This window comes from Drosophila simulans, chromosome X (genome assembly GCF_016746395.2).
Source record: "Drosophila simulans strain w501 chromosome X, Prin_Dsim_3.1, whole genome shotgun sequence".
Lineage (NCBI taxonomy): Eukaryota > Metazoa > Arthropoda > Insecta > Diptera > Drosophilidae > Drosophila > Drosophila simulans.
The window spans coordinates 16,704,545-16,727,741 of record NC_052525.2 but is presented as its reverse complement, the minus strand read 5'-3'; the positions used below and the strand labels follow the sequence as shown (position 1 = coordinate 16,727,741).

The 23,197-nt window shown below is 41.8% G+C and overlaps 5 protein-coding genes across 10 annotated transcripts in view; 4 read left to right on the top strand and 1 right to left on the bottom strand.

The window, feature by feature from the left end:
* The window catches only part of LOC6726262 (espin), a 63,145-nt gene that overhangs the window by 20,179 nt on the left and 19,769 nt on the right, over positions 1-23,197 (bottom strand). For 2 of the 6 annotated variants that reach the window (XM_039297931.2, XM_039297930.2), the window contains exon 2: positions 9,836-10,769. In XM_039297931.2, the coding sequence (XP_039153865.1) occupies positions 9,836-10,755 (920 nt within the window). In that variant the 5' untranslated portion in view covers positions 10,756-10,769. Of the gene's footprint in view, positions 1-239; positions 1,124-8,061; positions 8,507-9,835; positions 10,770-23,197 lie in introns of those variants that run through there. The other 4 variants (XM_039297936.2, XM_039297939.2, XM_039297933.2 and 1 more) reach the window with 4 other exon arrangements.
* LOC6726260 (uncharacterized protein C9orf85 homolog) lies at positions 11,027-12,197 on the top strand. Its single transcript, XM_016172440.3, has 2 exons — positions 11,027-11,179; positions 11,240-12,197. The coding sequence occupies exon 2, from the start codon at positions 11,265-11,267 to the stop codon at positions 11,967-11,969; it is 705 nt and encodes a 234-aa protein (XP_016039770.1). The 5' UTR covers positions 11,027-11,179; positions 11,240-11,264; the 3' UTR covers positions 11,970-12,197.
* On the top strand, positions 13,349-15,514 carry LOC120285373. The gene is made up of 5 exons (XM_039297946.1): positions 13,349-13,718; positions 13,783-13,936; positions 13,990-14,436; positions 14,509-14,641; positions 14,813-15,514. The coding sequence occupies exons 1-3, from the start codon at positions 13,470-13,472 to the stop codon at positions 14,094-14,096; spliced, it is 510 nt and encodes a 169-aa protein (XP_039153880.1). The 5' UTR covers positions 13,349-13,469; the 3' UTR covers positions 14,097-14,436; positions 14,509-14,641; positions 14,813-15,514.
* On the top strand, positions 15,499-22,406 carry LOC120285372 (3'-5' RNA helicase YTHDC2-like). The gene is made up of 4 exons (XM_039297943.2): positions 15,499-15,640; positions 15,746-15,953; positions 16,013-16,590; positions 21,638-22,406. The coding sequence occupies exons 2-4, from the start codon at positions 15,947-15,949 to the stop codon at positions 22,175-22,177; spliced, it is 1,125 nt and encodes a 374-aa protein (XP_039153877.1). The 5' UTR covers positions 15,499-15,640; positions 15,746-15,946; the 3' UTR covers positions 22,178-22,406.
* Positions 18,483-20,636, top strand: LOC6726258. The gene is made up of 5 exons (XM_039297945.2): positions 18,483-18,840; positions 18,905-19,058; positions 19,112-19,558; positions 19,631-19,763; positions 19,935-20,636. The coding sequence occupies exons 1-3, from the start codon at positions 18,592-18,594 to the stop codon at positions 19,216-19,218; spliced, it is 510 nt and encodes a 169-aa protein (XP_039153879.1). The 5' UTR covers positions 18,483-18,591; the 3' UTR covers positions 19,219-19,558; positions 19,631-19,763; positions 19,935-20,636.

The following is a 23,197-nucleotide window of genomic DNA, read 5'->3' as shown; positions in this document are numbered from 1 at the left end:
GCTCTCATATCAAACATTTGGGATAGCACTTAAAAAAATATAGCACAAAATACAGCACCAAAGTCAATAAATTGATATTTCTTGCACTCCCATATTATTACAGAATTATTTTTGCACTTGTTTGTAGTCTTTATCGACTAGTTACTGTAACTAATTGATTTTGGCGCTCGTCTATTTTTGCGGCTAATTTGTGTTCTGGTTTGTCGTTTTTGTTTATTTTTTCTGGCGATTTCTTGTACCTCAATTTGATGGCAATATCGCGGCACTTGACGCATGGCACCTGGCCGGTTTCCTTGCCGGGCACTGCTGCACTGCCTCCTTTTTCCGCTGGAGCTATTGTGGCATATTGGGCCTCCTCCTTTTCCGACTGCTCATCGGCCTTCTCATCCGCCTCCGTTTCGCTTGCAAAATCCACCACCAACTCCTCGTTGGATTCCCGCTTGGATGTAACCACTTGCCGCTTGCTGAAATAGCCCACGTGTTGGTCCACTTCCGCATTGGCATTCAGCAAGATGCGCTCGTAGGCGGCGCTCTCGTTTTCGGAGAGGGCAAAGCGCTGCTCGAAAACCCGCACGGGCAGCGCACTTTTCCGGAGCACCTCCATCCGCTTGTGCCGCAGCTCGATGGAGAAGATCAGGCGGACGCGCACCAATCGCCGGAGACCCTGATGCGTGGACCTGGCGCGCTGTAACCTCCTGCGCTGCTGTCTCAGCTCCAATTTCTCCAGACCCTTCAGCGATTTGGGATCGACCAGGCCGTGATTGTAATCCTCCACTGCTGTCAAATCCAAAGCGGATCGCGTGCGACGCCAGGGCACCAAGTCGAAGTGGGCACCCGCCCAGGGATGGAAGTTCACCTGGCTAACGTTGGTGCTGCGATCCTGCTTGAGGATCCAATCCGATTGCTGCTCCTTGGTCACACGAACGTGATCATTCCGTGCCGCTGCCTGCGGCTTGTGGCGTTTGTATCGCGGCACCAATGTCGCCTCCAACATCCGAGCATCCAGACCGTAATCCCGACGCAGCTGCTCCAGCTCCCTGCTGCTGGCCGTAAACTGAGCACCGTTCCACACGATCACCGGAGCACAACTGGCCATTGGATTCGTTTCGTGGCTTGTTCCTCTTCTGGTTTTGGTTCTATATACGTATTTGTACGTTTGTTCCCACCCCGAAAATACGTTCCCCCCGACTTCCCGAACTAGTTGACTTTATGTCACTGATTGCGTTCTGTTTCTGATTTTCCGAAACCCGCTCGTTTTCCGGTTTCCGCTCGGCAATGTCGCGTTTGTTGCGTCCGCGCTCCGTGAAGCCGGCGACGCAAATGTTCGCTAGCCAAAAAAGATACAAACTCAAAATCCGCAGTCGGATTCCTATGCAAAAACGTTGCGCCAGCTGCGCTGCCAGCCAAACGCCACTCATGATTAAGAGTTTTCTGTTGCTGCTCTTTTCTGTTATTGTTATTGTTGATGTAAATGTTTTTGTTATTGTAATTGTGATTATGGGCTGTTTTGTTGGAGCTGCTGGTGTTGTTGGTGCCGCTTTGTTTGCCGATATTGCCGCGCATAGCTGCCACTGCTGCCGCAGGTACACGCAGCTACAAATTTTGCAAATGCCCATTTAATATCTACTTCAATTTTTTTCAATAATTTTAACACACTTAACTATAATAAATACTCTTATTAATAATAATAATTGTAATTTTGCAAATAAAAAAATGAAAGACAATATTTACAATTTAAATTCTATATTTTTGAAAACAAAATTAAAATAAATTTACCTTTAAAAACCATTTTACCTGTTTAAATAGGAACTTATGTGACTTCTGCGTCTTTTATTACCTATTACTTTAGTTATTTATTTCAAGTGTGACAGGATCGACAACTTGTAAAACTGTTCAATTATTCACTAACGGCCTACTTTTAAAACTTAGATTTATTGTATGACTTTACTGCTTTTTATTTCTTCGTATCTTCGTATTTAAACATTTTAATTTTCATCTTACTTCGCACTCATTTTAAATCACTTTCTAGCGGGTTAAGACTAAAAGGTGACTTACATCCACTTTGCCCGGACTCAGGCTAGCATTTTCTCTCAGTGCACGTTCATCGTTTGCTCAACATTGAAGAGTCGCGGGCTTAGCTGCCCCTCTGATTGTATTATTTATTTATTTTTCACGCTCACTGCCATGTCAACTCTGCTCTGGGGCAACCCTCTGCCGGCGTCGACGTCGGCGTCGCTTCACTCCGCTGAGCACGCGTCAGCAACAACAGAAACAAAAACACTGGCATGCATAGTAATATTAACTAAAGCCCATAGTTGTTGGAATTATCGCCGCTGTTGCTGGGCATTCTGCAATTCGAGTTCAAAATTCTATTCTCGGCTAATTGACAGCATCGGGCCATTGGCATTGTATTGGCCAAATTAACTAACAATTGCGACAGTGAAATAGGCCCTTTTATAGTCCAGATATATAGTACAACTATATGTTCATAAAACAATACTTAATGAAACGATTTAATCATATCTCTTAACTATAATTTCACATTGGTCTATTGGAAAATGTTTCTCATGTATTATTGAAGATGTTATAATATATTTTATATATATATCCTATAAATATAAAAAGAATTATCATAGCCTTAAATGTTTTATTTATTTACTTTAAAATTATATTTGTAAGTATTTGTAAATATTTTTTGTAAAACATATTTGGGATAGTACATAAAAGTCTTCATAATTATTTCAGCTTTACATCAATTTCAGCTAGTTAAGGCCAATTTCATCATCGTTTTCCATTTGCCTCGATCGAAGTTTAGGTAATTTTCATAGAAAATATGCAATTAAGTTGCAAAATATCCGCCTAGTGTTTATAGTTCTCATTGCCTTCTAAATCATTTGCCACACGAAGTGCTCTTTGTACTCGAGGCATGCCAAATATCAATTATGCTATATACTTTATAGTATGTAACTATATAGAGTTTGTGCCCCTAGAATGGGCTCAACTCAGGCGTGGCGAATGTAAATGAATTGGGGCTGGCTTGCAGCTTCTTGAGTGGCCATTGAGCAACTCCACCTGCGCCACCGTACTTTTCCACCAGGCTTTTCCAGCTGTGTGAGTCATGAAAAGCGTGTGCAGATGGCGTAAAGAGTTGCCTCGATTTCTGGTTCAATGGCGCTTAGGCTGCGGGTGTCATACGAATATTACGTGACTTTCAGCTGCTGAAAAATTAAAAACTTGTAGCTAAAGTGCTCAGCCTCAACCTCGAACTCAAAGTCTGCGTAATATCTTTCCCTCTGGGCCATGTGACCCAAAAAGGGCAATGAAAATGAAAACGCCAGAGATGAGAGCCATTAGGTGGCTTAGAAAGGCCGCCATTGAGTCGTAGTTAAAATGCAAATATAACAGAGCACATTATAAAGGAGGTCCATCCATACCATCCATCCGCATTTCACGTATTTGTCGCTTGCCATTCAAATTCAAATTCACATCTGGCCGAAGGCTGTCCAAATCGCATCCATTCAGTCCATCAAAGTGGTGTGACATACATCCCAAGTCATATCGATAATATATTTATTGTATTTACATTGCCTGTGGGCATTCGGCGCTAAAATTGCGCAAGGAGTGTGTATTTCGATTTGTGTTTTTAATTTGTAATTAGCATAAATATAATAAGGCCAGAACCGTTATAATTTGTTGGCTGTAAATCTATCTCTATAAGAATTGTTAACATTTCGCTAATCTCCAGAGGAAATTAAATAATATTGTTTAACAGATTTCTCCCAGGATAAAAGATTTCATTATTATATTACACCATAATTTAAGCAGATGTAAACAATTTTGTTTTATTCATATTATTATTTCACTTCCGAGTGCAATAGATATCAGATATCAGATAGATATAAATAGATAGCTAGATATCATTGGATAATATATCAAAATCAATATAACAGGAAATACTTATCCATTGCTTATTGTCCCAAAATCAACAGAAATCCTTGCAAATGTTTCCCAAGAAAATTTCCATTTAATATGCTATTCATTTTTCTGACCCACTCAGCTTTTCTTAACGGCTTGTGAACTATTAATCTGCGAAGTATTCGAAGTACGAAAATTAACAATTTGAAAACAGCTGAAATCATCAGCCAACAAATGCTTCAGTGATTTTGAAGGGTAAAGCCATAAAAAGGAAAATAATTTCTTTTGGGCGCGCTGGAAAACAGTTTGTTCGGTGGGTAACTGTGTGCCCCACTCGGCGGATGGGAAATAAACATAAAACATTAAAAAGCACCATTCGCAGCAGAAAAAAAAAATGTTTAATAGCACTGTGGTGGGGTAATAAAAACGAACGAAGAAAATAAAACTGCTATACGGATTTACGAATATTTGGGTAATTGCGCAATATGGAAAATCGGGGAGAATACATAAACGCATCGAAACTGGGTTAATTATTAATGATTTTGATTTAGTTTAAGTAAAATATATACAATACATTTCAACTCTATATATATTTTATATTATAACAATTATTATACAAATATTTCGATTTAATTTACTTCCGATATTCGAACTTCTGCGACCACATCTTGCATACTTTTACTTTTCGCTCTCTTGTATTATTTCTCTGGTTTTGCCAATCAAAACCAGAACAGTCTACTAGACTTTGATCGAACGGTAAACGCTTCGTTTTCATCCATTCGTCGAAGCGGTTTAGATCATCAAAGATCGAAGATCTCACATGGCACCTAAATATATCTAGCCTCAACCGTCAATTCAAATTCAAATTTTCGAACGGCCGAGAATCGAAACAGGGCAAGTTTTCACTTTCGTGTGTGTGATTTTGGCAGAGAAAAATGGAAGAGGAAAAGTAGAAAGCAAAAGTCAATGTGCTAAACTATTGAACTTTTGATGAGCGATAATCTAAAAAGAATTTTTCGGCATCTTCGGCGATCGGTGTTTAAAAAGTCTCACGAAAAAACAGGTTCGTCTAAGTAAATCAAAGACATTTATGTGATATAAATTCATTCTAGTTTAGAATATTTTAAAAATTTGTTCACATATTTAAGCAAGTTGTAAAATACGTATGAGCAATCTTTGATTTAAATATTTCTTTGGGGAGTTTAAGTTTCCTTCGCATTTTTCGATAGCCCAAAAAAGTTCTCTGTGTACTTCTCTTTTCCTATCAACATATGCCCGTCTCTTTCTGCGAATCTCCCGTGTCATTCATATGCAAATCTGAGTTTATTCAATCACTCATTTATGCGATTCAAATGAAGTTCGTCCGTGAAAGTAAGCCATGGCAAAAGTCCAAGAAACAAACATTTGTCCAACAATCAGCCGTCAACAAATGTTCAAAATGTTCAAACAAGACGCTGATGTGTCCGTCCGCTCACCTGAAGACTCACCGAAGTTGTGACAGGTCGTGGTCCATTCCATTACGCCTCTCGCCTGCCCTCCTGCCACGCCCCCTAACACCTGGCCGCCCCCTTGTAAACAAAAACTAAACGAAGTCCCCAAGAGGAGAAGCTCGGTGAATGCCCTGTCTTCGAGTGGAGACTGAAATGAGTCGACTGCCTGGCAAACATGAATGCAAATATGAATATGCAGAATACCCTTCACTTTGAACTGAACCACGCACTCAAGAGCTTTGAGTTGGAAAACCTGAGGAAATCTGATGAAAAAGTTGTATGCCATTAGGCCGTATGTTATTTCACCTATTGCGCGCTTCAAATATTAAAAATGGAATGTGTACTGTAGCAATGCTGAATAGCAATATAATTCTTTAACAACTATCAAAAAATATTCTTAATATACATTAGATCTTAGCCTAAAAATTAATATAACTTTTAAAACTACCAACCTTCCAGACACTTAACACTGAAAATAATTAATAATTTATTTTTTCTTGCCCATTTGCCTGCCACATTAACTAAAAGCCTGTAATGAACCTTGTGCGTACGGATTAACGAGATTTTCCCAGCCGCCAAACGCCAAACATCAATGAACTTGGTGGATTTATGGCTCTCCATCGGCGGCTTTAGCTTTCTGCGCTCTGCTAATGACCAAATGCGTGCAGGTCTTGGCCAAATCGATCGGGGGCTGGGAGCACTTGGACAAATGGCCAATTACGATTCGCGACAACCACACAACACACGACACACAACACCGATGGGTGGGAAACCCGTTCGAGGCGATGGAAAACATGGAAAAGATGAAAATGCAGCGAAAAATGTCGTATGTAAACGGTTGCCTTAATAATCGACATTGGTGGAAAGTTGCAACCGCCACTCGGTTGTTGACCGCATCGGTATATACTATATATATAAATATTTTTTTTTTAAGTATATACGAAGAGTCTGGAGTCTGGGCAAACGAAAGCAAAAGCACAAGGATGGGAGGGGACGCGCCTCTCTGGAGCAAACAAGTTCCCCCAGAAATTTCACTTTCTTTCTTTTGCCGTTTCTTGGTTTTTAGCTTGGACTTAGCTCAGTTTTAGACAACCTCCTTTGGAAATGAGCAAAAGCGTTGCTAATTAAAGCAATCGCTAATTGCACAAATAAATGATACCACAAATAATGAGCCTCTGGCAATCAATGCGATTGACTTGCGTTATATGTTTATATATGTATGCAAGTAACCCGAGTTGAACGAACGGAAATGAAACGAAACTCGCAGGGAAAATCAAACATCATCCCGTCCAGAAGATAATCTCAATTTGATTGGCTGTGGCAGCGGAATTAGTCACAGAATTATTAGCCAAATTGAAATCGAATTAACCGAAAATGTGCCAGCAACAAAACAATCAAAAATAATAGTTAATAAAGTGTGGAACAAATAGGAAAGAAAGTTAAAACTAGTCGAATATTATACTATCCTATGATGTTAAAAAAATAATTATAAATTGGAAATATATATGGATATGAAATTCATCAAAAATATTATTTTTTATAATTCCAAGCTACTTATTACATTGCAGTATTCTTCATTATGTTATGTAAAAATATGAATGTATAGGAGGCACCATATTAGAATACCCTCCACGCAGAGTATCATATATAATGCAAGAAATATTACTAATCTCTGCGATTGCCATGCAACAGTGAGCGAGTTTTCCGAAGGGGAAATCGCGGTGTGTGTGTGCAACTCCGAAACAAAACAAAATTTTATGCGGTTTTATTATTACCCATTTTTTTTTTTGTTTTTCTTTCCAGATTCTACGCCTCTCACGTCAGTGGATATGGTTATGGATATGGATAGGGGCATAGATATATGGATATGGCCAGGCTGGTCCGTTCATTTATCACGGCACACGCTCTGAAACCGAATGGCATGTGGCATGTGGCACGGCGGTACGTTGCACATAAACGCATTCGGCACTCGGTGGTTACAACACCAGCACCGTCGTAATTATCACAGCAAGTCGTATAATCTGAGCCAGCCCAAACTCGAAGGGTTGTATAACTTAGGCAAATCAAGGCGAATGATACATCGTACAGCGTTTCGCGGAGAAAGTCATCAACTATCCGTGAATCGACTATTTTAAGACCGTTCCCCATGGCCCACGGCGCGGAAGATTTTTATATCCCAGTAAATTCTGCTAGTCTTTGTGCAAGAATGTATTCGTGCTATATAAAACATGCAGGTATCATATCAAAAAAAAAGAGTAATAAGTTAATACAATTGCATTGAAAACCAACGCTTTAAACTTTAAATAGTGAAGGTTTTGGCATTCATTACATTCAATGCTTGAGTCTTGCATACCTATGTAAGCTTGCCATTTTCGAAGTAAGGTATTAAAGTTCTTCAACTACTAAAGAATTTTATTCAATTCATTCTCCATTTTCAATGAGCAAAATTACATTTAAATTATTGCACACTGAGTGAACATAACATATTGTTTAATATCAACTCATATCCATTGCGGTAGTTGCTTATCTTTTAAAAATAGCTAAATATTCTTTAATAAAATTGTTTTCCCACAAATGCCTCAAAATTATCATTGAGTAATTAATATACAATTGTAATATGTGTTATTACAAGTTCGCTCTCGTGCTCAGAACTTACCGCAAAGCATTTCCTCCAGAGAACTGCAACAACCAGATTTGCAGCACTGATTGATAGATTGATTGATTGATTGCACTCACACACGCACACTCACAACGCAAAGTATATGTTTCTCAGAAGGCAGTGTTTCATGTTCTGTTTCAATAATAAACTTCCAAATTGTTGAAAAAAAAATGTGTGCTTAAAGTTGCAGCTGCATTTGTGCAAGGAAAGGCAAGTTTGTTGCCTAAGTCTTTTGTTTTGCTAGCGGTAAACGGTTGAAGAAAACGTCTACTTTTTTTGTGGAGCGCGGCACGTGCTGAGCGAACAATGGTCGCGGCTTGTTTGAGTCGCAAGTCTCAGCGCGGCGATCGGCGAAAGAGATGCCGTTGCAGGCAGCGAAAGAGATGGAGGAAAGGCCGGAGAAAGAGACGGCGAGAGAGCAGATACCGCGCAGATTTGGACCAGCTCGGCCAGCGGTCGTCGAAGAAATGTAAAAGCCGAAAGCAGCAGACCCCAAAGAAGTGCCGAGCGTGAAAGCTCTCGTCCAAGCCTTCTTGTTGTTCCCGCTGATGTTTATATGTTTACATCTACACTATCTGCGGGTATTTCCCATCATCTCTGAGTTATGTGTGCCTTGTGGAGGAAAGCTTTTTTCAATTTAAGAGGTACATATAATTGCGTGGAATATAAACGGTACTAGTTCTAACTTCTTTCTTTGAATATCTTATATTTTAACTATTAACTATTGCTAATTTACAATTTGATTATTTTCTAATAACTTATAATTACTGCTTGACTAAACCTACACAACATTTTATTATTAGAACATCATGCACAGATTTTTTTTACTGATTAAAATCGTTTCAAAAATCATGTTAAAACCACTTTTGAAAGAGCATTTGAAACTCGTGGCACACATATCGCGGCATGGCCGCTGTTGATGTAAACATTACTCATTCGAGTAATGCGCTTGTGCTTAGTTGATTTTCGATGCGCTTTTTGCACACTGCTAGACTTTTTCTCGCTCGCCTTTTTGTTGTATTAGTATGCTGGAATTTTTCTTCATATCATTTGCTCTTGCTCCTGCTGTTGTTGTTGCTGTGCCTTTGCGTAGCTGTGGTGGGTATAATTTTATTCAATAGAATTTATGCTTTTTTATGGTCAAGCTGGCGGCGCGTCATGCGCGGAAACCTCATCGCTAACGGTGGTTTATGGCCAGTTTAAGGTTTTGTGCATAATTGTTTGGCTTGAGTCGTTCGTTGCTCTGGCTTTATGGCATTTCATCTCTTAACTCTTTGTTGTACGTACCGCGGCAGAAAGAAGCCCATTTAAATGCAATCAATCAATGACTTACGGCTAATTAGCCTATGCAATTTAATTGAAATGCGAAAACACTTCATTAGCGCCGCCACTAATGAGGCAACATCGGTTTACGACGTGTTTACTTTGTCGCCCGGCTTCCACTTCAACTTTAAGTTCAAAATTCGAACTCTGCCGTGGTGCAAAGTGCATCGAATTGCAGTCGATAGCATAATTGCGTGATTACATCAGTGAAATCAAAGATTAGGCATCGCAAATTGCCACAAACTTAATTAATAATTGACACCGATTGCCCAATTGCTTAATTTCTTAATGGATTTCATTATGGCTAACCCACAAATCCAAATTGAAAGAAACTCTTCCATTTAATGGAAGACATATATCAAGATCTTAAGTTTAAAAATATAACAGATAATTTTTAAGCGCAAAAAAGCGAACACATTTCACTTAAAATAAAAGATTTTAAACTAACCTGATGGCCGCCGACTGATGGTGGGCCAGCATGCGCATGCTGCCGCCGAATCGGTGCGGCTGCAGCTGATTCTGGTGCGAATCGAGGTCCGGATCGGGCGGATAGCCGCCGTCCAGGTTCCTGCTAATCTGGCTGATGCGGCTCATCCGGCTGGCGTGCGAACCGCGCTCCGAGTTGCACTTGGAGCCGCAGAGCGAGTTCTCGCAGAAGCGGCAGCACTTGTTGTAGCTGAAGGTCGAGGTGCAGAGCGTGCAGAACGAGTCCAGCTGCGACTCGGCCTGGTCGTCCTCCAGGTCGGCGTCCTCGTTGACCGACGGCTCCATCATGTCGAGGCCATGATGGCCATGGTGGCCATTTTGATGGCGTCGCAACTTGATGGTTTGCGTGTGACTGCTATGATCCTCGTCGGAACAGAAGTGATAGGGCTCGCTCTCCGTGTCCTCCTCCTCGCCCAAACTGCTGCCGGCACTGCCCTCCGGGCGTCCGGATCCCGGCGAGAGGCCGAAACTGCTCAAAGGACACGAGGGATAACGGGCGAGCGGAAAGGGTCGCACATTGTACTTGCTGGCCATCGACAGGTTCTCATTGAAGTAGATCACATTGGGCGACTGCACCTGACCAGGTCCAGCCCTCTCCCGCTCTCGATCCCGCTCCCGATCCCTGTCCATTTCCCGATCCCTGCTGATGCTGAGGTCGTGGTATTTCCGCAGAAATGCCGCATTGCAGTCGGCGGCCGTGTACTCGTGCAGTTTCTTCGGCTTTTGGGCGGGCGTCGCGTGTGTTTGATTGTTCGACTTGTTCTGATGCGAATTGCAGCTGTTGCTGTTGGAGCCGTTGCTGCCGCTGTTGTTATTGCTGCTGCTGTTGTTGTTGCCGCCGGAGCGCAGCAGATCGAAGAGGCGCTGTTTGAGGTCGCGCATGGCCACATGGGGTTCTGCAAATGAAAATGCGTTTTAAAGTTAATAATAAGATTCAATATCAAATCAAATATCAAATAATATCAAATATATTAATATCCAAATATCTGCATATTCTATAGATGTCTTTTATATTCAGTATAATGATTAAAAAAACACATCAGTTTTTAATGCACAGCTTATAAGAATTAGAAATCTAAATTAAAACTTGAAAATTCAAAACTGAATATCCGTTACAGTTTTAGTTGCATTGATGGTTTGAGTCACCGCTTAGCCTCTTAAGAGCCACTGTGTCTGGAACCATGCCAGAACTTACAATGTTTTCGCAGCAACAAGAAACGGCCACACTGACCAAAATAAAATAAAAATCGCACGCAAAATAAGTGGCAAGCAACAGTCTGTGATCGAATTAGTCCAAGTTAAGCAGGTAAATTGAGAAAAACAGGTGACTAACTCAATGTTGAGCTAATGCCCCATGTATCTGCAGCGCAAACCAGCCGGAGGAGCCAAAGATGAGCAGCCAGCGCGGCAATGTAAGTCGCACACGTGCGCAGAAGCACAAAAATCGTCATGTTTTCAAAAACGATCTGCACGACAAGACGCCGCAGCAGCTGCGCCTGAATGCGATGCACGTGTCCACGGTGTGCCAGCGGTGCAAGGAGCAGATCGAGTGGAAGATCAAGTACAAGAAGTACAAGCCGCTGACGCAGGCCAAGGTCTGCGCCCACTGCAAGGAGCGGTCGGTGAAGAAGGCCTACCATGTGGTATGCAGGGACTGCGCCATCAAGGCGAATGCATGCGCCAAGTGCCTGAAGAGCGCCACTGAGGTGGCCATCGAGGAGCCGCAGCCGACGCCGCGCGAGGAGCAGCAGCTGCAGTCAGAGATGGACCGGCTGGTCAAGTCGTTCTCGGAGCGCAAGCGACGCGCCTTCCTGCGCTACATGCGGAAGGGTAAGAAGCAGGAGAAGGACCCCAGCGAGGAGCAGCTGGACGAGCAGGAGCTAGAGAGCCAGGAGAAGGCCAAACGGGTGGCGCACACACGCGACGAGCTGCTGGACAAGATCAAGCAGTTGAATCTCGCCGGCGATGGTGACGAGGACGAGGATGACTCGGACTTCGATTCCGAGGAGGACGACGAAGACTCTGAGTTCGACTCCGATGCGGAGGACGACGACAGCGAGGAGGAGCCACAGAAACCTGCTGCCAAGGCGAAATAAATATACGTTTTTTCACTTAGTCCTAATTAGTTTAGCTACTTGGTAGAGCAGGATAAAGTGAACCTGGAGCACCGATTCCAGGCTAAACGAAGCTTGTTAAGCGGATGGGCACAGGAGGAAGGTATCCTGCCCACATAGCGTTTTCGTGGAGTTGTAACTTTCCGAGAGTCATCGCAAATCTGTTGAAGAGCAGCCCACCAGGCTAAATAAACCAATTTTTTTCTAGAACGTCAATTTGTTGAATTTGGTGGATTTATCCCAATACGACTAGAAAAATGTGTTAAAAACGCAGTTACTGCAGGATGTGGTGATTTTACATCGAATAAGAGGACCAGCTGCTGGCAGACAGGGAATCCAGTGGAGGAAGTGAGCCCAATAGCTCTGTTTTAGCTGCTGGCGGTCAAATTTAAGGAGAGTATGAAGATTGCTTTGTTTGAATATTGTTGAAATGTCTTCAAAAGCTTTTACTGAATAAGTAGCTAAGCGTTTATCTCTTATTTCACCAAAGGTTTTATGGTATGGTACATACGCGTAGAGAAATCTACTAATTTGTGCAACTATTAACGGTGTCGTTATATTTTAAAATATCCCATATTTGTCTGGTTATAAAGAATCCAGACTAAACCAGACAATATTCTTTAATAAAATCAACGAAGTCTACAATTGTGTATGTGTTTTGGAAAATCTAATAGGCTTCTTCTAGCAAAGTTTCCGAATTCGATGTTCGCATTTCATATTTGTTGTTATACCCGTTACTCGCAGAGTAAAAGGGTATACTAGATTCGTTGAAAAGTATGTAACAGGCAGAAGGATGCGTTTCCGAGTATATAAAGTACATATATATATTCTTGATCAGGAGCAATAGCCGAGTCGATCTATAAGAGCTAGAAGGTTGAGATTCAGCATACAGATTCTGGAGACAAAGACGCAGCGCAAGTTTGTTTACTCATGTGGCCATTTTATTCCCCAATATCTATCGATATCCTAGAAAAATGATAAAAATTCGCGTTCGCATTCACACTAGCTGAGTAACGGGTATCTGAGGATCGGGGAACTCGAATATAGCATTCTCTCTTTTGGTTATATTTTATTTCGAAGTAGTTCGAAAATTATAGTGAGTGATGTGAGAGGGAAGAGACAAAGTCAGAGTAAGAAAACCTAATTTTGCCTCTGAATACCATTTTCAAATATCAGCGATTTTAATACATTTTTAGGTTTATATTTATTTTTATTTATTTCAAAGTTTTCATGCGTCTTTATTTTCTTTTTGGTGAATTCAGTTTAAAGCCCCCATAGCAACACCGAAAACGGTGATTTTGGTTTAAAGATGTGTTATTTAAAAAAAAAAGTTCCTTAACCTAAAAAAAATTATCGATAACTGTCGATATCGATAAGTTAGCAGTTAAGAGAAGGTAAACAACTTGAAGCCACGCGGCAAAAAACAGTTAAGGTTATAGTCGAAGTAGGCCGGGTCGCAAAACATCCAAAGAAGAATTTTTGATGGAAAGACGCACTGAAAGGATCGGCCAACGGCTTCGGGCCTTGGAAATGGCAATAGAAACGAACTCGAAGCAGCTGGAGGAGAACACAAAACAGACTGCTAGGAATATGGCTTTGGTGAAGAAGGTGTTCTTGGAGGGGAAAGCAAAAAATGCGCGTGTGGTTGAGGCGTTTCCAGTCTCATCGGATGAGGACCTTGCAGATTTAGAGCTGAAAATAAGCGAGTCCCAAGAGTCCAAAAAACGCTACGTAAGTAAAGTATTTATAATCTAAATGATCGTGAAATGGATTCTGTTTTTATTTTTTCTTTCAGATTAAAGCAGTAACAAACATTTTAAAGGGCAACATCTTGTCGAAGGCAATCAAGAGCGTTGCGGAGGAACAGCTCTTGTGCGCTTACAATATAGGCGGCCGCAACGGGAAGAAGGCTTTAAAATCATTTCCACAATTCTTCTCAGTTTTGATTGGTATGTATATTTATAGTTTTGCAGATATATTATTTAAATATTTGTCTTTACAGAGTGCATTGGTTCGTTGGTAGGCCGGCAGGATGCGGAGAAGGCCCTGTCCCACGCACTAACATGCGTAAAAAATAACGCAAATAAAAAAAAGAATAAAACTATGTAAAATAATGAAAGTACATACATACATACATATATATGTATCTGCTTCGATTCCCGTTCCCCCCAAAAATCCCTCACAAATCTTGACAACAATTCAAACTACCAGTCAACCATAAGAAACCTTGGGTCTAACCACTTTCCAAAAATGAACCTTATCTGGATCCTCAGTGACATTAAGAAATTCATATGTACACACTTCTCCTAAAACACTACAACATACAGCAGAAGAGCCCAAATCCTTATGAAGAGGCTCACGCTTGGACACACCACACCTCACAAATGCCAATTATTTTATTGATTTATTTAAAACCATAAATCAAATTGTAGAACGTATCGCTTAACGAGTAAGTATTATATTTAATTTTTTATTGACTCAGCTAACATTGAACGAGCTCATGCTCGCTGTTATCCAATAGGGAGATGGCCATTACGTTGGGATGCCTATGAAGCCTCTTGGCATATTGCTCGCTGCTCTTCATCACCTCTTCACTGACCCAAGGGAAGCCTAGGATCTCGTGGATGGTGGCTTTGTCGTGCAGCAGGTGGGCGGTGCGTAGCTCCTTGTTTTCAAACCTTTGTATTATTCCGATATCAGACTACTGGCCATTTCCCAGATCGGCTTGACGATCGGATTATAAATAAGGAGATTGGAGGATGTCGGCAACTTGGATTCCTTCCTATAAGCCAGTAGAATAATTTCAGTCTCTATTTTCTCAATAGGTACGGCTTGCAGGTGAGACTCCTGTCGACGGTGATACCGAGGTAATTCGGAGTGGCTTCTTCTGGCATTGTGGCGTCGCCCAGGCTGACGAAGGGACAGTGACCGGGTCGGAATGAAAATGTGGAAGCCGTTGACATATTACTGTTGCCCGCTAAGTTCCACCTTTTCTGCCAGGAGTTGAGCAGGCCAGCTGTGACTGTATTAGCGCGGAGGCCTCGATTGTTGTGTCCCAGGAAGACTGTGCCGTCTGCGTTTGCAGCTGCCATTAAGGATGGGCTCTGCAACACATGAAGATTTGCCGGGAACGCTCTTCATTATACTAAATCATCATTAAACGCGCATCATCATACTTCATCATCACTAAGCAACAGGAGCTCAAAATATGACTGGTGTTAACTTATAAGTTAAGTTCAAGCACTAGCTCAGGAACATTTTCATTTTCAACCATTCCCAGATAAACATTAAACACATCATAATTAACTGTCCTCCCCTTTCCCTACTTAGAACGGTTGCTCTTCATACAACCTGAACAATTAACAATTCAACAAAACTCCAACCATGTCCATAAAATATAAAGCTTCATATGCATTAGCTGTCATACACTGTAAAAATCATTGTCATTGACCTTAATGTAGCTTAATATAAATAAATAAGCAAATATATGTACATGAATATGTATGTATGTAGCAGGCAGAAATGCACAAATTGGTTTCAAAATCTAAATATAAATACATATAAGTTTGCTTTAGTAACGTAAATTTCAGAGTACGAGCCTGCCCATCTACAAGCAGCGAGAGAGCATCCTCAACGTTCTGCAGCGTGATCAGGTGACCAAATGCTTCCTTCTGATATTATGTACCTGTACCATTTTCTATTAATATTAAGTCAAACACTGAATTGCTACTAATAATACCTGAGGTTCCACCTTACAGGTTTTGATCATTAAAGGAGCCACTGGCTCTGGCAAGTCCACCCAACTTCCTCAGTACATCCTTGAGTGGGCCGCAGAGCATCGATCTCCAGTCAGGATCGTGGTAAGTCAGCCTCGACGCTTAGCAGCTATCAGTGTCTCGGAGCGCATTTCCAAGGAGCGCGGAGAGGCGCCTGGCACCACAGTGGGCTATCAGATTCGCATGAATAGTGAGTAGCAGTTGGCCGCAAAGTACTTATAACTATAAGCTATATTCCACCTCTGCCAGGACAATGCAGCAGCAACACGGTTCTAATGCTGACCACCAGTGGTTGCCTTTTGAGGGCTCTCGCCATGGATAAGGAGTCTTTCTTCAAAAACACCACTCACTTAATCATTGATGAAGCCCACGAGCGTGATTTGGACACAGACTTTCTGCTGCTGGCCACCAAGCTGGAGCTGCAAAAGAATCCGCACCTCCGCGTCGTGCTTATGTCAGCCACCATGGATCTTGAAGCATTGTCCAACTATTTTGGTGGGGGCACCGTGATGGATGTAGAGGGGCGCAACTTCGGGGTGGCGATCTATCATCTAGAAGACATTCTTAGTAATACTGGATACATGCACCCGAGAATGGAGCAGTTTTTGGGCAAGCCGACAGGCGAAGAAACTCCTAGCGAACTGCTAGCCGCCTATTATGGAGGTCGTACAATCATAGATCCGGATATCGACAATGACTTGATAGTTTCGCTATTGGAATTATTACTGCGCCAAGGTGACGCTGGAGCGGTGATTGTGTACCTGCCAGGCTATAGCGATATGACCTCGCTACTGGCCCGCTTGGAATCGTCTCTACCGCAGGACCAGATTACTATCATACTGCTTCATAGCCAGGTGGACAACGACGAGCATCGCAAGGTCTTCCGCTTTTTCCCTGGCGTGCGTTTAAAGATTATTCTTAGTACCAACATAGGACAAACTTCGATCACCATTCCGGATCTACTTTATGTCATCGACACGGGCCGCGCCAAGATGAAGACCTATGACATGACCATAGATGCATCGCGGTTAACCATTACGTGGATCTCGCAGGCGGACGCCAAACAGCGTGCGGGAAGAGCTGGACGCGTGTGCCATGGCAATTGCTATCGGCTGTATGACAACGACCGCCTGGCCAAAATGGATCTGCACACCGTCCCAGAGCTCATGAGGCGTACCTTGGACGAGATATGTCTGCTGACCAAGTTGGAAGCTCCACCAAAGGATGCCGTAATACAGTCCTGTTCTAGACTGAAGCTATTGGGCGTGCTCGACGAACGGGACGAGGAGGACCCACAGAATCCTGCTGTCAAGGCGAAATAAATATACTTTTTTTTCACTTAGTCCTAATTAGTTTAGCTACTTGGTAGAGCAGGATAAAGTGAACCTGGAGCACCGATTCCAGGCTAAACGAAGCTTGTTAAGCGGATGGGCACAGGAGGAAGGTATCCTGCCCACATAGCGTTTTCGTGGAGTTGTAACTTTCCGAGAGTCATCGCAAATCTGTTGAAGAGCAGCCCACCAGGCTAAATAAACCAATTTTTTTCAAGAACGTCAATTTGTTGAATTTGGTGGATTTATCCCAATACGACTAGAAAAATGTGTTAAAAACGCAGTTACTGCAGGATGTGGTGATTTAACATCGAATAAGAGGACCAGCTGCTGGCAGACAGGGAATCCAGTGGAGGAAGTGAGCCCAATAGCTCTGTTTTAGCTGCTGGCGGTCAAATTTAAGGAGAGTATGAAACTTGCTTTGTTTCAATATTGTTGAAATGTCTTCAAAAGCTTTTACTGAATAAGTAGCTAAGCGTTTATCTCTTATTTCAACAAAGGTTTTATGGTATGGTACACACGCGTAGGGAAATCTACTAATTTGTGCAACTATTAACGGTGTCGTTATATTTTAAAATATCCCATATTTGTCTGGTTATAAAGAATCCAGACTAAACCAGACAATATTCTTTAATAAAATCAACGAAGTCTACAATTGTGTATGTGTTTTGGAAAATCTAACAGGCTTCTTCTAGCAACGTTTCGAAGTCAAGCCGAATTCGATGTTCGCATTTCATATTTGTTGTTATACCCGTTACTCGTAGAGTAAAAGGGTATACTAGATTCGTTGAATGGTATGTAACAGGCAGAAGAAAGCGTTTCCGAGTATATAAAGTACATATATATTCTTGATCAGGAGCAATAGCCGAGTCGATCTATAAGAGCTAGAAGGTTGAGATTCAGCATACAGATTCTGGAGACAAAGACGCAGCGCAAGTTTGTTTACTCATGTGGCCATTTTATTCCCCAATATCTATCGATATCCTAGAAAAATGATAAAAATTCGCGTTCGCATTCACACTAGCTGAGTAACGGGTATCTGAGGATCGGGGAACTCGAATATAGCATTCTCTCTTGTTTTTATTTTATTTCGAAGTAGTTCGAAAATTATAGTGAGTGATGTGAGAGGGAAGAGACAAAGTCAGAGTAAGAAAACCTAATTTTGCCTCTGAATACCATTTTCAAATATCAGCGATTTTAATACATTTTTAGGTTTATATTTATTTTTATTTATTTCAAAGTTTTCATGCGTCTTTATTTTCTTTTTGGTGAATTCAGTTTAAAGCCCCCATAGCAACACCGAAAACGTTGATTTTGGTTTAAAGATGTGTTATTTAAAAAAAAAGTTCCTTAACCTAAAAAAAAATATCGATAACTGTCGATATCGATAAGTTAGCAGTTAAGACAAGGTAAACAACTTGAAGCCACGCGGCAAAAAACAGTTAAGGTTATAGTCGAAGTAGGCCGGGTCGCAAAACATCCAAAGAAGAATTTTTGATGGAAAGACGCACTGAAAGGATCGGCCAACGGCTTCGGGCCTTGGAAATGGCAATAGAAACGAACTCGAAGCAGCTGGAGGAGAACACAAAACAGACTGCTAGGAATATGGCTTTGGTGAAGAAGGTGTTCTTGGAGGGGAAAGCAAAAAATGCGCGTGTGGTTGAGGCGTTTCCAGTCTCATCGGATGAGGACCTTGCAGATTTAGAGCTGAAAATAAGCGAGTCCCAAGAGTCCAAAAAACGCTACGTAAGTAAAGTATTTATAATCTAAATGATCGTGAAATGGATTCTGTTTTTATTTTTTCTTTCAGATTAAAGCAGTAACAAACATTTTAAAGGGCAACATCTTGTCGAAGGCAATCAAGAGCGTTGCGGAGGAACAGCTCTTGTGCGCTTACAATATAGGCGGCCGCAACGGGAAGAAGGCTTTAAAATCATTTCCACAATTCTTCTCAGTTTTGATTGGTATGTATAATTATAGTTTTGCAGATATATTATTTAAATATTTGTCCTTACAGAGTGCATTGGTTCGTTGGTAGGCCGGCAGGATGCGGAGAAGGCCCTGTCCCACGCACTAACATGCGTAAAAAATAACGCAAATAAAAAAAAGAATAAAACTATGTAAAATAATGAAAGTACATACATACATACATATATATGTATCTGCTTCGATTCCCGTTCCCCCCAAAAATCCCTCACAAATCTTGACAACAATTCAAACTACCAGTCAACCATAAGAAACCTTGGGTCTAACCACTTTCCAAAAATGAACCTTATCTGGATCCTCAGTGACATTAAGAAATTCATATGTACACACTTCTCCTAAAACACTACAACATACAGCAGAAGAGCCCAAATCCTTATGAAGAGGCTCACGCTTGGACACACCACACCTCACAAATGCCAATTATTTTATTGATTTATTTAAAACCATAAATCAAATTGTAGAACGTATCGCTTAACGAGTAAGTATTATATTTAATTTTTTATTGACTCAGCTAACATTGAACGAGCTCATGCTCGCTGTTATCCAATAGGGAGATGGCCATTACGTTGGGATGCCTATGAAGCCTCTTGGCATATTGCTCGCTGCTCTTCATCACCTCTTCACTGACCCAAGGGAAGCCTAGGATCTCGTGGATGGTGGCTTTGTCGTGCAGCAGGTGGGCGGTGCGTAGCTCCTTGTTTTCAAACCTTTGTATTATTCCGATATCAGACTACTGGCCATTTCCCAGATCGGCTTGACGATCGGATTATAAATAAGGAGATTGGAGGATGTCGGCAACTTGGATTCCTTCCTATAAGCCAGTAGAATAATTTCAGTCTCTATTTTCTCAATAGGTACGGCTTGCAGGTGAGACTCCTGTCGACGGTGATACCGAGGTAATTCGGAGTGGCTTCTTCTGGCATTGTGGCGTCGCCCAGGCTGACGAAGGGACAGTGACCGGGTCGGAATGAAAATGTGGAAGCCGTTGACATATTACTGTTGCCCGCTAAGTTCCACCTTTTCTGCCAGGAGTTGAGCAGGCCAGCTGTGACTGTATTAGCGCGGAGGCCTCGATTGTTGTGTCCCAGGAAGACTGTGCCGTCTGCGTTTGCAGCTGCCATTAAGGATGGGCTCTGCAACACATGAAGATTTGCCGGGAACGCTCTTCATTATACTAAATCATCATTAAACGCGCATCATCATACTTCATCATCACTAAGCAACAGGAGCTCAAAATATGACTGGTGTTAACTTATAAGTTAAGTTCAAGCACTAGCTCAGGAACATTTTCATTTTCAACCATTCCCAGATAAACATTAAACACATCATAATTAACTGTCCTCCCCTTTCCCTACTTAGAACGGTTGCTCTTCATACAACCTGAACAATTAACAATTCAACAAAACTCCAACCATGTCCATAAAATATAAAGCTTCATATGCATTAGCTGTCATACACTGTAAAAATCATTGTCATTGACCTTAATGTAGCTTAATATAAATAAATAAGCAAATATATGTACATGAATATGTATGTATGTAGCAGGCAGAAATGCACAAATTGGTTTCAAAATCTAAATATAAATACATATAAGTTTGCTTTAGTAACGTAAATTTCAGAGTACGAGCCTGCCCATCTACAAGCAGCGAGAGAGCATCCTCAACGTTCTGCAGCGTGATCAGGTGACCAAATGCTTCCTTCTGATATTATGTACCTGTACCATTTTCTATTAATATTAAGTCAAACACTGAATTGCTACTAATAATACCTGAGGTTCCACCTTACAGGTTTTGATCATTAAAGGAGCCACTGGCTCTGGCAAGTCCACCCAACTTCCTCAGTACATCCTTGAGTGGGCCGCAGAGCATCGATCTCCAGTCAGGATCGTGGTAAGTCAGCCTCGACGCTTAGCAGCTATCAGTGTCTCGGAGCGCATTTCCAAGGAGCGCGGAGAGGCGCCTGGCACCACAGTGGGCTATCAGATTCGCATGAATAGTGAGTAGCAGTTGGCCGCAAAGTACTTATAACTATAAGCTATATTCCACCTCTGCCAGGACAATGCAGCAGCAACACGGTTCTAATGCTGACCACCAGTGGTTGCCTTTTGAGGGCTCTCGCCATGGATAAGGAGTCTTTCTTCAAAAACACCACTCACTTAATCATTGATGAAGCCCACGAGCGTGATTTGGACACAGACTTTCTGCTGCTGGCCACCAAGCTGGAGCTGCAAAAGAATCCGCACCTCCGCGTCGTGCTTATGTCAGCCACCATGGATCTTGAAGCATTGTCCAACTATTTTGGTGGGGGCACCGTGATGGATGTAGAGGGGCGCAACTTCGGGGTGGCGATCTATCATCTAGAAGACATTCTTAGTAATACTGGATACATGCACCCGAGAATGGAGCAGTTTTTGGGCAAGCCGACAGGCGAAGAAACTCCTAGCGAACTGCTAGCCGCCTATTATGGAGGTACAATCATAGATCCGGATATCGACAATGACTTGATAGTTTCGCTATTGGAATTGGCCCGCTTGGAATCGTCTCTACCGCAGGACCAGATTACTATCATACTGCTTCATAGCCAGGTGGACAACGACGAGCATCGCAAGGTCTTCCGCTTTTTCCCTGGCGTGCGTTTAAAGATTATTCTTAGTACCAACATAGGACAAACTTCGATCACCATTCCGGATCTACTTTATGTCATCGACACGGGCCGCGCCAAGATGAAGACCTATGACATGACCATAGATGCATCGCGGTTAACCATTACGTGGATCTCGCAGGCGGACGCCAAACAGCGTGCGGGAAGAGCTGGACGCGTGTGCCATGGCAATTGCTATCGGCTGTATGACAACGACCGCCTGGCCAAAATGGATCTGTACACCGTCCCAGAGATCATGAGGCGTACCTTGGACGAGATATGTCTGCTGACCAAGTTGGCAGCTCCAGACAAGAAAATAGAAAATTTTCTAGATCTGGCTTTGGATACCCCACCAAAGGATGCCGTAATACAGTCCTGTTCTAGACTGAAGCTATTGGGCGTGCTCGACGAACGGGACGAGGAGGAGCCACAGAAACCTGCTGCCAAGGCGAAATAAATATACTTTTTTTTCACTTAGTCCTAATTAGTTTAGCTACTTGGTAGAGCAGGATAAAGTGAACCTGGAGCACCGATTCCAGGCTAAACGAAGCTTGTTAAGCGGATGGGCACAGGAGGAAGGTATCCTGCCCACATAGCGTTTTCGTGGAGTTGTAACTTTCCGAGAGTCATCGCAAATCTGTTGAAGAGCAGCCCACCAGGCTAAATAAACCAATTTTTTTCAAGAACGTCAATTTGTTGAATTTGGTGGATTTATCCCAATACGACTAGAAAAATGTGTTAAAAACGCAGTTACTGCAGGATGTGGTGATTTAACATCGAATAAGAGGACCAGCTGCTGGCAGACAGGGAATCCAGTGGAGGAAGTGAGCCCAATAGCTCTGTTTTAGCTGCTGGCGGTCAAATTTAAGGAGAGTATGAAACTTGCTTTGTTTCAATATTGTTGAAATGTCTTCAAAAGCTTTTACTGAATAAGTAGCTAAGCGTTTATCTCTTATTTCAACATAGGTTTTATGGTATGGTACACACGCGTAGGGAAATCTACTAATTTGTGCAACTATTAACGGTGTCCTTATATTTTAAAATATCCCATATTTGTCTGGTTATAAAGAATACAGACTAAACCAGACAATATTCTTTAATAAAATCAACGAAGTCTACAATTGTGTATGTGTTTTGGAAAATCTAAATAAAAATTCGCGTTCGCATTCACACTAGCTGAGTAACGGGTATCTGAGGATCGGGGAACTCGAATATAGCATTCTCTCTTGTTTTTATTTTATTTCGAAGTAGTTCGAAAATTATAGTGAGTGATGTGAGAGGGAAGAGACAAAGTCAGAGTAAAAAAACCTAATTTTGCCTCTGAATACCATTTTCAAATATCAGCGATTTTAATACATTTTTAGGTTTATATTTATTGTTATTTATTTCAAAGTTTTCATGCGTCTTTATTTTCTTTTTGGTGAATTCAGTTTAAAGCCCCCATAGCAACACCGAAAACGGTGATTTTGGTTTAAAG

Excerpts from the sequence above, each read along its gene's own strand:
- LOC120285373 (XM_039297946.1), top strand. The coding sequence starts at position 13,470 with ATGGAAAGACGCACTGAAAGGATCGGCCAACGGCTTCGGGCCTTGGAA. Across the intron at positions 13,719-13,782 it reads AAGAGTCCAAAAAACGCTAC|ATTAAAGCAGTAACAAACAT; the intron begins GTAAGTAAAGTA and ends TTTTTCTTTCAG. Across the intron at positions 13,937-13,989 it reads ATTCTTCTCAGTTTTGATTG|AGTGCATTGGTTCGTTGGTA; the intron begins GTATGTATATTT and ends TTGTCTTTACAG.
- LOC6726258 (XM_039297945.2), top strand. The coding sequence starts at position 18,592 with ATGGAAAGACGCACTGAAAGGATCGGCCAACGGCTTCGGGCCTTGGAA. Across the intron at positions 18,841-18,904 it reads AAGAGTCCAAAAAACGCTAC|ATTAAAGCAGTAACAAACAT; the intron begins GTAAGTAAAGTA and ends TTTTTCTTTCAG. Across the intron at positions 19,059-19,111 it reads ATTCTTCTCAGTTTTGATTG|AGTGCATTGGTTCGTTGGTA; the intron begins GTATGTATAATT and ends TTGTCCTTACAG.
- LOC6726260 (XM_016172440.3), top strand. The coding sequence starts at position 11,265 with ATGAGCAGCCAGCGCGGCAATGTAAGTCGCACACGTGCGCAGAAGCAC.
- LOC120285372 (XM_039297943.2), top strand. Across the intron at positions 16,591-21,637 it reads CGTCTCTACCGCAGGACCAG|ATTACTATCATACTGCTTCA; the intron begins ATTACTATCATA and ends CCGCAGGACCAG.